The sequence below is a fragment of the Peromyscus leucopus genome, chromosome X, assembly GCF_004664715.2.
Source record: "Peromyscus leucopus breed LL Stock chromosome X, UCI_PerLeu_2.1, whole genome shotgun sequence".
Taxonomy (NCBI): Eukaryota; Metazoa; Chordata; class Mammalia; order Rodentia; family Cricetidae; genus Peromyscus; species Peromyscus leucopus.
In genome coordinates this window covers 135,259,417-135,274,158 of record NC_051083.1, presented here as the reverse complement: position 1 = coordinate 135,274,158, position 14,742 = coordinate 135,259,417, and the positions used below count along the sequence as shown (strand labels likewise).

General features: G+C 43.7%; 1 protein-coding gene across 1 annotated transcript; it reads right to left on the bottom strand.

Annotated features, from left to right (window-relative positions):
- Window positions 1-1,372: 1,372 nt before the first annotated feature.
- LOC114687200 (paraneoplastic antigen Ma6F-like) lies at window positions 1,373-4,032 on the bottom strand. The gene has a single exon (XM_037199091.1). The coding sequence runs from the start codon at window positions 4,030-4,032 to the stop codon at window positions 1,897-1,899; it is 2,136 nt and encodes a 711-aa protein (XP_037054986.1). The 3' UTR covers window positions 1,373-1,896.
- Between the last annotated feature and the right edge of the window lie 10,710 nt (window positions 4,033-14,742).

Genomic DNA, 14,742 nt, shown 5'->3' with positions numbered 1-14,742 from the left:
CTGACCTTGACCAGATTTCCTCCCTATGCTGATTCCCTGCAGATTTCCTTCCTCCTGAAGGCTGACGGAGGTTCCTTGTCTGTGTATCCTGCATATTGGGCGTTAACAGCTTAGATGTAAGAATGTAAAGCATCAGTAGTGAACTTCTGCCCTCCAGGGTTCTCCCATTGTGCTGTAAGCCTGTATTTAAGACCTCCTCCCTCTTTCAATAAATGGCATTTGGCATTCTGCTGAGATGAGTGACCCACTGCCTTGTCTCTGTTCTTTGATCCTCAGCCCCTGGCTCGGACATGGTGAATGGGTGGTGGTGGGTGATAGATTCACAACACGCCCCACACAGTTCGGCATGGTTGGGCATGCCCAGCAGACCTAGACACTTCCACCTAGCCAGTTCTGGGTTAAAATAGCCAGTTCCGGGTCAAAACGTCTCGAGTGACCAGAACCTCATGGCTTGGCATGGTTGTGTAAAGTCGGCAGCACAACCATGTGATCTACGCATATGCGTGGAATAGCCACATGGGCCTGTGTGCGTGTGCGCGGCCCAGCCTTTATAAGCCGGCGCCATATTCCCGGCTTCCCTCCTTATGCATGTGTCTTTCTCACAGGCCTGAGCACACCTGTCTCTCTCTTATCTTAATAAAACTCTTGTTAGTGGATTCTGTCATGTTTCGTGACATTTCCTCGCAGGATAAGTAGCGCGGGTGTTACTGCTACATATCAGGACTTTTGAATTTGGACTCAATGCATTTTGCATTATGGTATGGCTACAAGCCTATGGGGGCCAGGGAGTGGAGTGTGGTGGTTTGGATGAAAATGTTATTAGCTCATAGTGAGTGGCACTATTATGACAAATGGCCTTGTTAGAGTAGGTGTGGCCTTGTTGGAGGAAGTGTGTCACTAGGGTGGGGTTTGAGGTTTCAGAAGCTCAAACTAGACTCAGTGTCTCAACCAATTTCTGCTGCCTGTGGATCCAGATGTAGAACTCTCAGCTATCTGTCCAGCACCACATCTGCATGCACACCACCATGTTTCCCACCATGATGATAACGGACTGAACCTCTGAACTGTAAGCCAGGCCCAATTAAATGTTTTCCTTTATAAGAGTTGCTGTAGTCATAGTGTCTCTTCACAGCAATAACAGTAACTAAGACACCATACTAAGGCCCAACTTACCCATTCAACAAAAGCTCCTGAGCAGATGCAGGACTCAGCTAGAACATACATGAAATTTATTGAATAGAAACTTGTAGTGAAACCACTGAAAGGGGGGATGACAACACATATGGGAAAACCCCACAACTAATAGAGGCCAACGATCTTAAGATCTTCTCTTTCTGGTACTTCTCCAGAGAGAACCTTATTCACACCCCCACCCCCATTCTGGAGATCATTACTCACAATTTCTCTTTCCTAGGGCCTCAGATAGGCCTCCTTCCAGTACAATGGCTTCTGGCAATGTCCTCATTCTTTGTGGAAACACCTCAGGGAATAACCCACTGTGGGGTGGCTGTGCATTATTCTGGTATAGGATAGTCATAGGACACTGGGAAGTACAGCAAGGAACACCCTACCCTAGCAACCAAGGAGATGGAGTCACAAGTGACAAGTAGAATATCACACAGCAAGATCCACAAGCCCTATCCATTACTGGTTCCTGCCCATCTCAAGTCAAAGTCAATCAAGAGAAAAACAAAAATTCCACGCTCCCAATCCTTTTTCCTTCCCACTGGCTCCTGGTGCTGTGCTTGAGGTGTCTGGGGAGGACTTACTCAGGTAGGAACATGCATGTCTTTTGGATAACAAGCAGCTGGCCTGGGTTTATATCAAGAAAGCAGACCTGGAGATCATGATACAGGGCAGGAGAAGACTGAGCAGAGCCTTGGCTTGAGTGAGGACCTAAGGAGCCTCAGTGGGCCTCGCCTGGCCTGAGCCAGCAGGGGCCAACACATTTTCATCTCTCTGGGTGACAGGGAAGACCTTGGCCTCATCAGAGTCAGGGCCTGCCTTTATGGCGGCACCATCACTATCAGGAGCAGCCCCAGCAGCTTGCTCAAGAACAGCAGCAGCAGCAGCCTGGCCAGCATCTTCACCAGCTGGTAGAGCCTCTCTAACAGCAGGGGCAGGCTCAGCACCCCCAACACTGACAAGGGCAGCCTGGGCCACATCCAGCTCTCCACCATGCACTTCCACCCCTTCCCCCACTGGGACCACCGCATTTTCAGCCAGAGCTGCCTCCCACGCCTCAGTCTCCCGGACAAGCCTGAGCAGCCCCACAAAGCCAGGTGGCCGCCTCTCCAGCCGCATCCTCCTCAGGGTGTTCTGCAGCATCTGGTTGGGCCTGGCCCGCATCAGCACCTGCCGTACCCTCGCCTGATCCACCATTGCAGGCTGGATGGCCCCCTTCTCCAGGGCCATCTGCAGCAGACCTTCCAGGCGCATCACATAGGCAAAGAGGGTCTCCTGAGGCCGCTGGGAGCAAGTCAGGAACTTCAGCCGGGCGGTCATCACGGTATCCTTGTTGCCAAACACCTGCACCAGTGCAGCCAGGCAGTCCTGTGCAGGGGTATCTGGATGTTCTTCCAGAAGCTCACACAGGAGATCCAGGGCAGGGCCCCCCAGGCTCTCCACCAGCCGCCGCCGCCTCTCCCTCTCGGATATGTGGCGCCACAGGTATAGCATGTCATTGGCATGGTCCAGCCAGCTCTCGAAAGACTGACCCCCACAGCCGGGCTCTTCCATCCCAGAGAAGTGTCTCAGTTCCTGGTAGGCCATGTTTTCCAGGATGGGCTGCAGGGCTTGGCTCCACTGCTGGGTCCAGGCTCCAGCCCCATGTGGCCCTCCTGCCACATCAAAGGCCCCTTCCTCACCTGAACCTCCTGCCTCACCTGCGGCTCCTGCCAATCCCACAGCTCCTATAATGCCTGCAACTCCCATGTCACCTGCAGCTCCCTCCTCATCTGACATTCTTGCCTCACCTACAGCTCCTGCTTCACCCACAGCCCCTCCACCATCCACAGATCCTTCATCCCCTGCAGACCCCTCATCACTCCCAGACCCTTCATCACCCACAGACCCCTCTTCACCTGCAGACCCATCATCACCTGCTCCTGCCTCTAAAACGCCTCCTTCTCCTGCAGCTCCTACCTCACCTGCAGCTCCTACCCAACCCATAGCTCCTATAACACCTGCAACCCCCATGTCCCCTCCAGCTCCTTCCTCATCAGACATTCTTGCAGCCCCTGCCTCAACTACATCATCTTCCTCATCCATAGCCCCCTCGTCTGACAGTCTTGCTTCATCTATTACTCCTGCCTCATATATAACTCCTCCCTCCTCCTCTGCTCCTTCCTCATCTGACACTCTTGCCTCAGCTGCAGCTTCTTCCTCGCCTGTTCTTCCTGCCTCACCTGCTCCTCCTTCCTCACCCTCTGTCTCTTCCTTGTCTGACACTCTTGCCTCAGCTGCAGCTCCTTCCTCCTGTAGGAAGGAGGCAGGAGGGGCTGCACCCGCTCCTCCTTCCTCACCCTCTGTTCCTTCCTCATCCGACACTCTTGCCTCATCCTCAGCGCCTTCCCCAGCTGCTCCTCCTGCCTCACCCACATTCCCTGTCTCACCTACATCTCCTTCCTCAACTGCAGCCCCTGATGTCCCTGAAGCCCCTGCCCCACCTGAAGCCCCTTGCAAAGCTTGCCCATGAGCCTGTGCAGGGAAATTGAATGTACCCTGTAACTCGATATCAGGGACCTGAGGCAGGAAGATCACAGACCAGGGCCCCCTATCACTTGGTATTTGTCGGGGGATCAAACTTTGGTTCAAATTGTCAGCGAATTCAACCAAAGCAACCTTTGCCCCAATCTCCTTTCTGAAGACCTTGCCAAGCACTCGGTATCTGCCCAGGGGCCTGAGGGCAGCCTGCACAGCCTCCTGGAATTCGTCTTCCTCACAGTCATCAGGGATGCCCAGGATAAGCAGTGAACGCTGGGCATTGACACCCATCCACCCACACCAGTCCTGAAGAATCGCCAGTGCCATAGCAGTGGACCTGGGTGGACAGAGCATGATTGGACAAGAGTATGAGCTGAGTGTCAGTCTCTGCAGTAGTCTGTGAGTGCAAAATAGAAAACTGGTGCCGGAAATCCCAGCCTCCACCATCTACAGCAGGAGCCTGTGATTGTTTGAATATGAATGGCCCCTATAGGCATATATATTTGAATGCTTAGTCAGAGTGTTGTGGAATATTCCTTTACACTGTATGAAGATGTGTCACTGTGGTTGGTTTAATAAAGAGCTGAATGACCATTAGCTAGGCAGGAAGTGGTTAGGTGGAACTTCTGGGGACAGAGACTTCTGGGAAGAAGAAAGGAGGAGTCTCAAGCTGGAAACAGGGAGAGCAAGACATGCAGGAGGAGAAGTAAACGCCATGTCATGTGGCAACATGTAGATAAATAGAAATGGGTTAATTTGAGTTATAAGAGCTAGTGGCAAGCTTTCATAATTTATAACAAATCTCTGTGTTGTTGGGTTTTGTGTGTGTGTGAGCTGGTAGCCCCAAGAAAAATCCATGTACACCAGAAAGTGGAACTCATTGATAGGATTAGAAAGATTAGGAACTGTGGCCTTCTTGGAAGTGAGGCATCTGACCCATACCAGCTGAAGCCCCTTCCAATACCATCTGCTACAGGGTAACTAGAAGCCTTATCCTTTCTCAGCAGAGGATCTGAGCTTCAGCTTCTTACTCTGATCTGAAACCAGAAAACCTTGAGACCCCCTCTTCCAGCTGCCCCACTCCAACACACATTAGAATCAACAGCCCCACCTCTAGGATTCCCATTCCATCCCAGCTGGAATTGCTCAATTTCCCTCCCACCATCACCTGCAGTTTTGCCACCAGAGGCCCTTGTGCAGCCTAGAGCCCTCACTACTCAGGCTCCTGCAGCTACTGGAGAAGTGCCACAACCTCTCTGCGGGTGTCCCTATATATCTTAGTTAGGGTTATTGTAGATGAATTTCTAAACAGTCTTATTAAATAAGAAACACAGAGCCAAATACAGAGTTAAAAGCCCAAGAGATCAGAGCACTAGCGAAGAGCCAAGACTACCTTTACCTTTCCAGTCACTACCGTTGCTTCCCCTGAGAGAGAGTTTCTTCCTGTCTGACTTGTCTTTTTTTTGCCTTTCTGTTCTGCCTTCTCATTGGCTCTGAACCCAACCGCATGACTTCCTCATCACTGCCTGTCTATACAGACCTCCTGGTCTCTATGGTTGGTACTGGGATTGAAGGTTCGGGTCACCATGCTTGGCTGTGTCCTTGACCACACAGAGACTCTGCCTGCCATGTGACCAGATTAAGGACATGTGCTACCACTGCCTGACTTCTGTTTATGGCTGGCTATGACCTCTGGTCTCCAGACAAACTTTATTTATTAACATACAAATAAAATCACATTTCAGCACAATTAAAATATCACCATAGGTTTCTATTGGTGAGATGAAACACCATGACCAAAAAGCAAGTTAGGGAAGAAAGGGTTTATTTGGCTTACACTTCAGCATTGTTGTTCATCACTAAAGGAAATGAGAACAGGAACTCACACAGGTCAGGATCCTAGAGGCACAAGCTGATTGATTCAGAGGCCATGGAGAGGGTACTGCTTACTGGCTTGCTCATCATGGCTTGCTCAACCTGCTTTCTTATAGAACCCAGAAGCACCAGCCCAGGAATGGCACCACCCACCATGGGCTGGGCCCTCCCCATCAATCACTAATTAAGAAAATGCCCTACAGCCAGATCTTATGGAGGCATTTTCTCAGTTAAGGTTCCTTCCTTTCAGATGACTCTGGTTTGTATGTCAGGTTGACATAAGAGTAGCCAGCACACCATCTATATCCACTACCTGCTAGTGGTAACAATGTCATCTCTTCACAGGTTGTCTGTCTGTGGTCACTCTGAGTTCTTTTGTTGTTATTGTTTTCTTTTTATTAAAATTTTTCATTTATTTTACATACCAACCACAGTTTTCCCCAACTCTGAGTTCTTGAGAAAGCAAAACCTTCAGCTACTTGCTAACTTTCTCAACTCTGACTCTGGGAATGCTGCTGCAGCCTCCAGGAAAATGCTACCTTCAGATTGCAGAGAGGATTCTAGAGCAGCCTCAAGAACACACTTCACCCAAACATTCTAAAAGTGTTGAGTTTGGGGACAGAAGAGTCTCCCAAATCCTCTGTGGATAAAGCTTCTAGAATTCCTAGGAAGATGAAGGAGAGATCTCCAGTATCTGTTCAGGGCTAATAGATGGACACATGCAGGTATCAGTGTTGCTGTGGCAACAGAACTGCATAGCAAGGGTTTTCTGGTAAATGACTTGGAGGATCTGGAGCAACAGGTTTATCTAGTGACCTTCTACAAACAGAATGGCCCAGGGGATGTGGAGTAGCTCATGGCTAGGGAATGGTTCTGACACCTGGAAGTTAGTAAACAGCCAAGTGCTAGGATTACTGACTGCCTCCACTCTTCCTCTGAATTTGCCAGACTACTTCATTATTCCAGGAATATTCCCAATAGGCAAAGGCTGCCTGTATTCCTGACTCAGGAGTCACATCACAGCTTCTTGTATTGCAGAGTCAGTCTTTAACACCTATGGAGGCACTGAACTGGAGAGTACTTGCTTTAAGACAAGCAAAACTGCAGCTGAATATTCAGTCACCTTCCCCACTTTCTCAGTATTTTTTTTCAGAATTTTTATGAAGAATTCTGAAAAAATGAGACATTGTGCAATCAGGCTTGGAAAATTGACATAAAATCACTGGCTAAGATACATTTAAGTGTAGAAGTAACCAACCTTCTTATTAAATAAGAAACACAGAACCAATGTAAAAGAAGAAAGCCAAGAGGTCAGAGCTCAGAGCTAAAACCTTACCATTCGTCCTGCGGTGGTCCTACCTCTCCGAAAGAGAGCTACTTCCTGTGTGTTTGTCTTTAATATAGTCTTTCTGTTCTGCCTTCTCATTGGTTGTAAACCCAAACACATGACTGCCTCGTCACTGCCTGTATGTACAGACCTCCAGGTCTTAAAGGCATATATCTCCAATGCTGGCTGTATCCCTGAACACACAGAGACTTACCTAGCTCTGCCTACCAAGTGCTGGGATTATAAGTGTACACCACCACCACCCTGCTTTCCTATGGCTTGCTAATAGCTCTGATCCCTGGGCAACTTTATTTATTAACATATAATTCAAATCACATTTCAGTACAAATAAAATACCACCATATTTAAGTGTCCAATAATAATGAGCTTTATATTATTTATTAACCTAATTTATACATATGCATATATTCTCCTGAGTGATAAGAAATCAGCAGCACTCACAAAAATATTTGTCCTATCCTAGGATCATTTAGTGAATTAGTTTATCATAGTAGTACATGGGGAAAATTAATAGAAACAGCTATAGTTCCCCTCACTATTAATTTATAGATTATTTCATTATGATCTTATAAGGTACAAGTAATCAGTCTCTATTTTATTTGTTAAGATTTGCTTTATGACCTAAAATGTGATCTATTTTGGATAAACTTGGTTTTATTCCAGGGATGCAAGGATGATTAAGCATATGTAAATCTATAATGCACATATAATGAATCTGAGAAAGAGGCTTGGTGGTGGTGGTGAACACCTTTAATCCCAACACTCCAGAGCAGGGATAGGCAGAGCTCTGAGACTGAGGACAGAACAGCCACAGCTGTTACACAGAGAAACCCTGTCTTAAAAAAGGAAAAAGAAAAAAAAGAAGGAAGGAAGAGAGGGAGGGAGGGGTGGAGGGAGGGAGGGGAGAGAGAGAGAGAGAGAGAGAGAGAGAGAGAGAGAGAGAGAGAGAGAGAGAGAGAGAGAGAGAGAATCAGAAAATATGTCATGGTCATCTGAATAGATTATTTTATATTTAAAATTTTAATTACAATATAATTATATTATTTATCCCTCCCCTTTCCTCTCTTGAACCCTCCCATGTTCCCTCTCTAATTTTAAAAGGTCTTTAATGAATTATTTTTCTTTTGAAAATTTATGTGTTTTAACACTAGACATCATACTTAAACTTTGTTGAGATTTATGGATGGTAATGTTTGTTGTAGTGTGACAGGCCCATAGGGTCAGGAAATTGGGTCAAAGCAGTTGCCAAGGCATGCACATAATGTACTTCATTGTATTTAGTTTGTATAAACATTAATTATTCTGGATCTGGATCATGATTAGGGTCATGAAAATTCCAAATGTGTTGCCAAGGCAGATGTGGCTGTTGGAAGGAGGCAGGTAGATGGCTGAAAAGCATCTAAGCAAAAACAAAATGGAGTCAGGACAAGATGGTATTACCTTAGTTTTTTCACCTGACCTTCTCAGAGTCCTACATTCAGGTGTCCTAGCATGTGCTTACCTGTCTCTGAACAAGGTGATCACCATCCTACTGCCCTTTTACTCTGTGCCTTCCATGGCACCCTACATTCAGATTCTAGGCCCCTGTCAGTCTGACAGCATGGTTTCTGGCTTGTAGAGACCCCAGCATCACACTTAATGACAAATGATTTTAGGGGACTGTTCATTGGCATTCCTGACATTCTCTAGGAAAGAACATCTTAAAACAGAGTTGTGGTAGTGTGAATGTAATTGGCGCCCATAATCTCATAGGTAGTGGCACTATTAGGAGGTGTGGCTTTGTTGGAATGGGAATGGCCTTATTGGAGAAAGTATGTCACTGTGGGGACAGGATTTGAGGTTTCCTTTGCTCAAGCTCAGTGTGACACTTAGTTCACTTCCTGTTGTCTTCAGACCAAGATGTAGGAATTCTGTGGGATATCTTTCTGTATGCTGTGAATATGTGTGGCTCCCATTGGCTAATAAATAAAGCTGCATTGGCCTATGGCAGGGCAGGATAGAGCCAGGTGTGAAAATCCAAAAGAGATAGTTGGAGAAGAAGGGCAGAGTCGAGTAAATGCCAGCCCACTGCCAAAGGAACAACAAGATGCTAGCAGACCAGTAATGCCATGGCCACATGGCAACATATAGATTAATAGGAATAGGTTAATTTAAGATGTAAGAGCTAGCTAGCAAGAAGCTGAAGCCATAGGCCATACAGGTTGTAATTAATATAAGCCTCTGAATGATTATTTTATAAGTGGCTGTGGGACCATGGGGCTGGGCAGGACTGAGAAACTTCCAGCTACAATTGGCATCCAATGTGGGACACAAGTTTCCACCTAAGACCTGAGAGAGCTTAAGAAGAGATTATAAATGTAGCTAAGAGCACCTTCCTAATTCATGTTGCTCATAGTGGGCCACGGTGCAGAGATGAGTCCCATGGCCATGGTGGGCTTCAGAGGCAACATGGCAGACTCCCACAGTTTCTGACAAGCCATGCTGTAATACAAAGAGGCTTCTTCCAGCTGTTGCCTACAGCCTTGGGAGCACAGCCACTGGCTTAAAAACACAGGCCTGCTACTTAATACTCCTTTCCAGAATTGGGGAGGTAAGCATGACTCATGGTACCTGTGCCATATTAAAAAGTCGAATGGGGCGGAGTCAACAGCCAAAGTTGCCATGCAGCTTAGCAGTTTAAAATCTATCTTGGCCAGAAAAGAAATATAGATACACAATAAGACAGATTCAGATGGAATAAACCTCTAGACAGTTTACAATGTGTATAAAAGGTATGTAGTCTTGAAAGAGAGAAGAAAAAGGATATAGATAGTCATAAAAATAAAATAAAGACTTAAAAAACAAATAATATATAAAAATATGTGGTGGTATTGTGTTCCCTGAAATATTGTGCATGCTAATAAACTTATCTGGGCTCAGAGAAGAGAACAGCCGCAATATTAAACATAGAGGATAGGCAGTGGTAGCACACGCCTTTAATCCTAGCATGCCAGAGGCAGAAATCCCTCTGGATCTCTGTGAGTTCAAGGCCACATTGAAAACATCCAGGCATGGTGACTTACGCCTTTAATCCCAGAAAGTGAGCCTTTAATCCCAGGGAGTGATGGCAGAAAGCAGAAAGGTTTATAAGGCGTGAAGACCAGAAACTAGAAGCATTTGGCTGGTTAAGTTTTTAGGCTTTTGAGCAGCAGTTCAGCTGAGATTCATTTTGGATGAGGACTCAGAGGCTTCCAGTCTGAGGAAACAGGATCAGCTAAGGAACTGGCAAGGTGAGGTGGCTGTGGCTTGTTCTGCTTCTCTGATCTTCCAGCATTCACCCCAATAACTGGCCTCAGGTTTGATTTTATTAATAAGAACTTTTAAGATTCTTGCTACAAAAATATAATAAAACATGTAAAGATGGAAATTAGACAGAGAGTCTGGATTATATTGTCTTTGAGAATTTTTTTTTGTCTTTGAGATTTTTGACTGGAGGGAGACATTTGATTGTAAAGGCTGCTGAGTTAAACCAATAAATATCAGTGACTCTTCTGACATAAAACAGATAATTTGGATTTTCCTTTAACCAAACATGCTTGAGTTTAGAGAAGGAGAGAGCTACACTCTAACTCTGAAACCAGCTTTGATTTTTTATTGAATTGAGACTACAAATAGATTCTTTGCCTTTTATGTTTGTAGAGAGCAGCAGAAACAAATGTTTGGGAAGGTTTATGAAATTCTACCTTGTTGTATATGTGCTATGCCATTAGGCCAATTTACTCTTTTTCTTGGAATGTTTTCTTTTGATGATTCATTCTTCTTCTTCTGATTTCTCATTTGTCCAGTGATCTTCAAGTTCCTTAGTTGAATGCTTTTATTCTCCTGGAAAGACAAAACGAAACCCTGCCCTAACTCTAACTTTGGGGAGTTCATTTTTTTTTTTTTGGAAGGTTATATCTTTGTTAAGACAAAAATGGATTTTGGTAGCAGAAAAAGTATTATCTTTTAATAATAAAAAATTAATTTTTTTCTGAGGTGTCACAGTGCCATCAAAATATTCCACAACATTTCTAGATGCCCATTTACTCCAATGAGGCTCCACCTTCCACAGCTCTACCACCTTCCAGAGCCAGAGGCTCATGATCTAATAATCATCTCTAGAAATGTCCCGACAAAAACATGCAGAGGTGTAATCAACTAATATCCAAAGTGTCTCTCAGTCTAATCAGGTTAACAATCCAGATTAATCATCATAATGGCAAAGTAGAAACAACTGATACTCTAGTTATAAAAGGACCCTTATTGATGTCACAGTCTTCTTTTGAAGTCAAGATCTTCTTTTTGAAATATTTATGTTGCTATTTTATCCATGCAAATATCACCTAGAAAAAGCAAATAAAATTTTGTGTGTATGTGTAAGTGCATGTGCACATGTATGTAGATAAATGTGGAGGTCCAAGGACAACCTTGGGACATGTGGAGGTCATAGAGCAGCCTCAGGAACTCTGCCTGTCCCTCCCCCTCCCTCAAAGACAGGATCTCTCACTGTCTTAAAACTCTTTGAATAGGCTAGCCTTCTGGTGCCTGCTGGACCCCAGGGATCTACCTCCTAGAACTGTGATTGCAAATGTGCACTGCCAGGTCAGGTGTTTTTTGTTTTTTTGTTTTTGTTTTTGTTCTGGGATTCAGAGGGTCAAACTCAGGCCCCTGTGCTTGAAAGGAAAACACTTTTTCTACTGAGTTATCTCTCTAACCCTAAAGTTTTTTTTTTCATTTGACAAATCCCATGCAGCATATAGAAATATTAATCTTATTATTTTAGCCTCCTTTTTCTTCCAAGATATAAGAGAGAGTATTTCATGATTTAAAGGGGACCATCTAGGAAGTCCTAAAGACAATTTCAATTTAAAAGCACATCATTTAGGGACTAGAGAGAAGAATCAGTAGTTAAGAGTGCAAACTGTTCTTGCAGAAAACCCAAGTTCAAGTTCCAGCACCCACATTAGGCATCTCACAGCAACCTTAACTCCAGCTCCAAGAGATTTGACATACTATTCTAACATCCATGGGCATCCATACACATGTGCCTATATGTACATACACACATAATTAAAAATAAACCTCTTTTAAAGAGAAGAGACCATTTAGAATTTTATTTAGGGAAGGAAAAATGTCAGGTTGTTTGAGCACTTGGTATACACATCATGACTTAGTGAAAAATATAGCTTGACTATCTATTCAAACTAAGTGAGATAAGGATTTTTAAGAGTTAATATAGGGCGTTAGGGGATTATTTAAAAATTGAATGCATTGTACATGATAGAATTACCTTTTTTACAAGACAAGAAAGAGACTAGAACTCAGTGTTTTAGCAATGCAGAGAGCCATTGAAAAACTGCAATCTGCAAATCAGAAAGATAGCTCTGACCAGAAACTAGGAAGAGCAGTGCTTTAATCTTATACTTACCAGCCTTCAGAACTTTGAGAAACAAGTTTCTGCTGTTTGACCCACCTGGAGGTAGATTCTGTTAGATAACCGTAAAGTGACCATAAATCACATAAAACTATTTCAATGAGTATTGATACTGTGCCTTACAAAATAGGTTGTTCAGACAGTAAGGAAAACACTTTATTACCTATAATCATTAACAACATGTCAACAATCCAAAAAGGGGCATTTAAACAGAGATAGGGTAAAATCTTAGGCTAGCATTTGGTATGGAAGCTGTTTTTTTATAGACACACAGATGTAAAAAGGGCACTAATAAGGGTGAAAGTGGTATAAAAGGAGGGTAAAAAGGGGAGTGAGAGAAAATAATGAACTATAGACATGAAAACAGACAAGAGAGACTAATTGTGAGGACAGGAAGGAGACCAAGAAGAGAGAGGAAGTGGAAGGAGGAATTTAGTGGAATAGAGAGACAAATAAGAATAAAATGTAATGATACATACATATGAAAATCTATGGGAGTTTGGGAGGTTGCTCAGTGGTAAGAGTATTTGCTGAGCAAGCATTACACCCTGAGTTTGTGTCCCTAGCACCCACATAAAAGTTGGGTGTAGTTGCTCCATATGCCTGTAACTTTCAGTCAGACAGGAGGATCCCTGGAGCTTGCTGGCCAGTCAGCTTTCAGGGAGAGGAGGTGGGTGACAGGACACCCAGAGTCCACTGCTGGCTTCCCACTCAAGCATGGGTGCAATCACCCTTCCACACATGTACACATGCATACACAACACACAAATATTCATATGTACATATGCACACCAATTATTTAAATCAAGCATGCCATAATGAAACCCATTACTTTGTAAGCTAATTTACAAGATAAAAAACAACAAAAGATATACAAACAAACCCATCTGAAAATGAATGGTTTTAACTTTAACATAGTAAAACTATCTACAACAAAAACTGTTATCAATTAAGAATTAATTTACAATATTCAGTCAATTTGCATTTAGCAAATTCAGAGAAAACACTTCATCTATTCCATCTTAGTGACTCTAAAGTTTTGTAACTAATTTACTTTCTATCATAATTAAGGACTATATAACTATTTTGTCTTCAACTCCATCAAAAACCCCACAAGGGTATTAATGTTACCTAACAACAGAGACATCTGGCTGCCTGGACAGTCACCCAAAGTTCTTCTCTAACATAGAGGCATCCATCTTCAGCCTATAGGCCTAAAATATCAGGCAGATTTTTTAGTGAAGCAGGAAATTTGGACTGTCCTGCCCTGTATTGGCAAAGTTCATCAGTCATTTTCCTGTGGGTCTTGCATGTCCAATCTGCACAGCACACAGTCAAGCAGTCAAGGCAAAAGCAATTTGTTGCCCAAATGGCTAGCCTTGTCACATTGAAAGCAAACTCCTATGGAGTTTCTTTGATGTCCATCATCCTTTTATGAAGTAAATTGGTGCTTCCAGGAGCAGATGTGTCTCATTTTAATGAAAATGAAAAACTGTAGGTTATTAGACAGCTTAAATGCCATATTCTGTAGTGTTTTGGAGTGTTTGAAAATCATCTTAAATGTACCTGTATAACCTTGAAAACATACCTAATGTGAGTACAGCTTTGATTATTATAGATTAACTACTAACCTCATTTTTTTTTTTGTTTTTTCGAGACAGGGTTTCTCTGTGTAGCCTTGCGCCTTTCCTGGAACTCACTTGGTAGTCCAGGCTGGCCTCGAACTCACAGAGATCCGCCTGCCTCTGCCTCCCAAGTGCTGGGATTAAAGGCGTGCGCCACCACGCCCGGCATCTCATTTCTTAATTATACATTATATTTTTAAATGAGCTACATAAGTACAATACCCCAAACAAGAGTATAAACATATATACAGTATAACAAAATTAACTTTAAATTTGTATCAATATATCAAAATCTATGCCAATGCAAAATATCTGAGATTAATACTTGTCTTTTAAACTATTTCTATATTCCCTTAAATTGTAACAAACATCCATGATCCACAAAATAACCAAAGAAACCTCCCACACCCCATCTCTTGGGAATGTGTGTGTCATGTTCTCCAGACTGCTTCCTATTGTCGGTAGGTGAAGGCATCTTTAGTGTCCCTGAGAAAATGGTCATGTCCTGGGAAGACCAGTAGTAACCTCTGTTAGTAGATATCACCTGTCAAGATTCAGGTGGTCTTCCCTGATCAAATTTGATCCATCTCATTCCTGAAGGAATGCACAGCCTCTTGTCTCCTGTGGGACCAAAAGCAAAATGTCTTCTCCAAAGCATTTTCAATTTCCATTTAACAAATACATTTTTAACTTCTTTTTTAAAGTTAAGCTAGCCCTAAAGTATTTAGGCTGGTTCA

Excerpts from the sequence above, each read along its gene's own strand:
- LOC114687200 (XM_037199091.1), bottom strand. The coding sequence starts at position 4,032 with ATGGCACTGGCGATTCTTCAGGACTGGTGTGGGTGGATGGGTGTCAAT.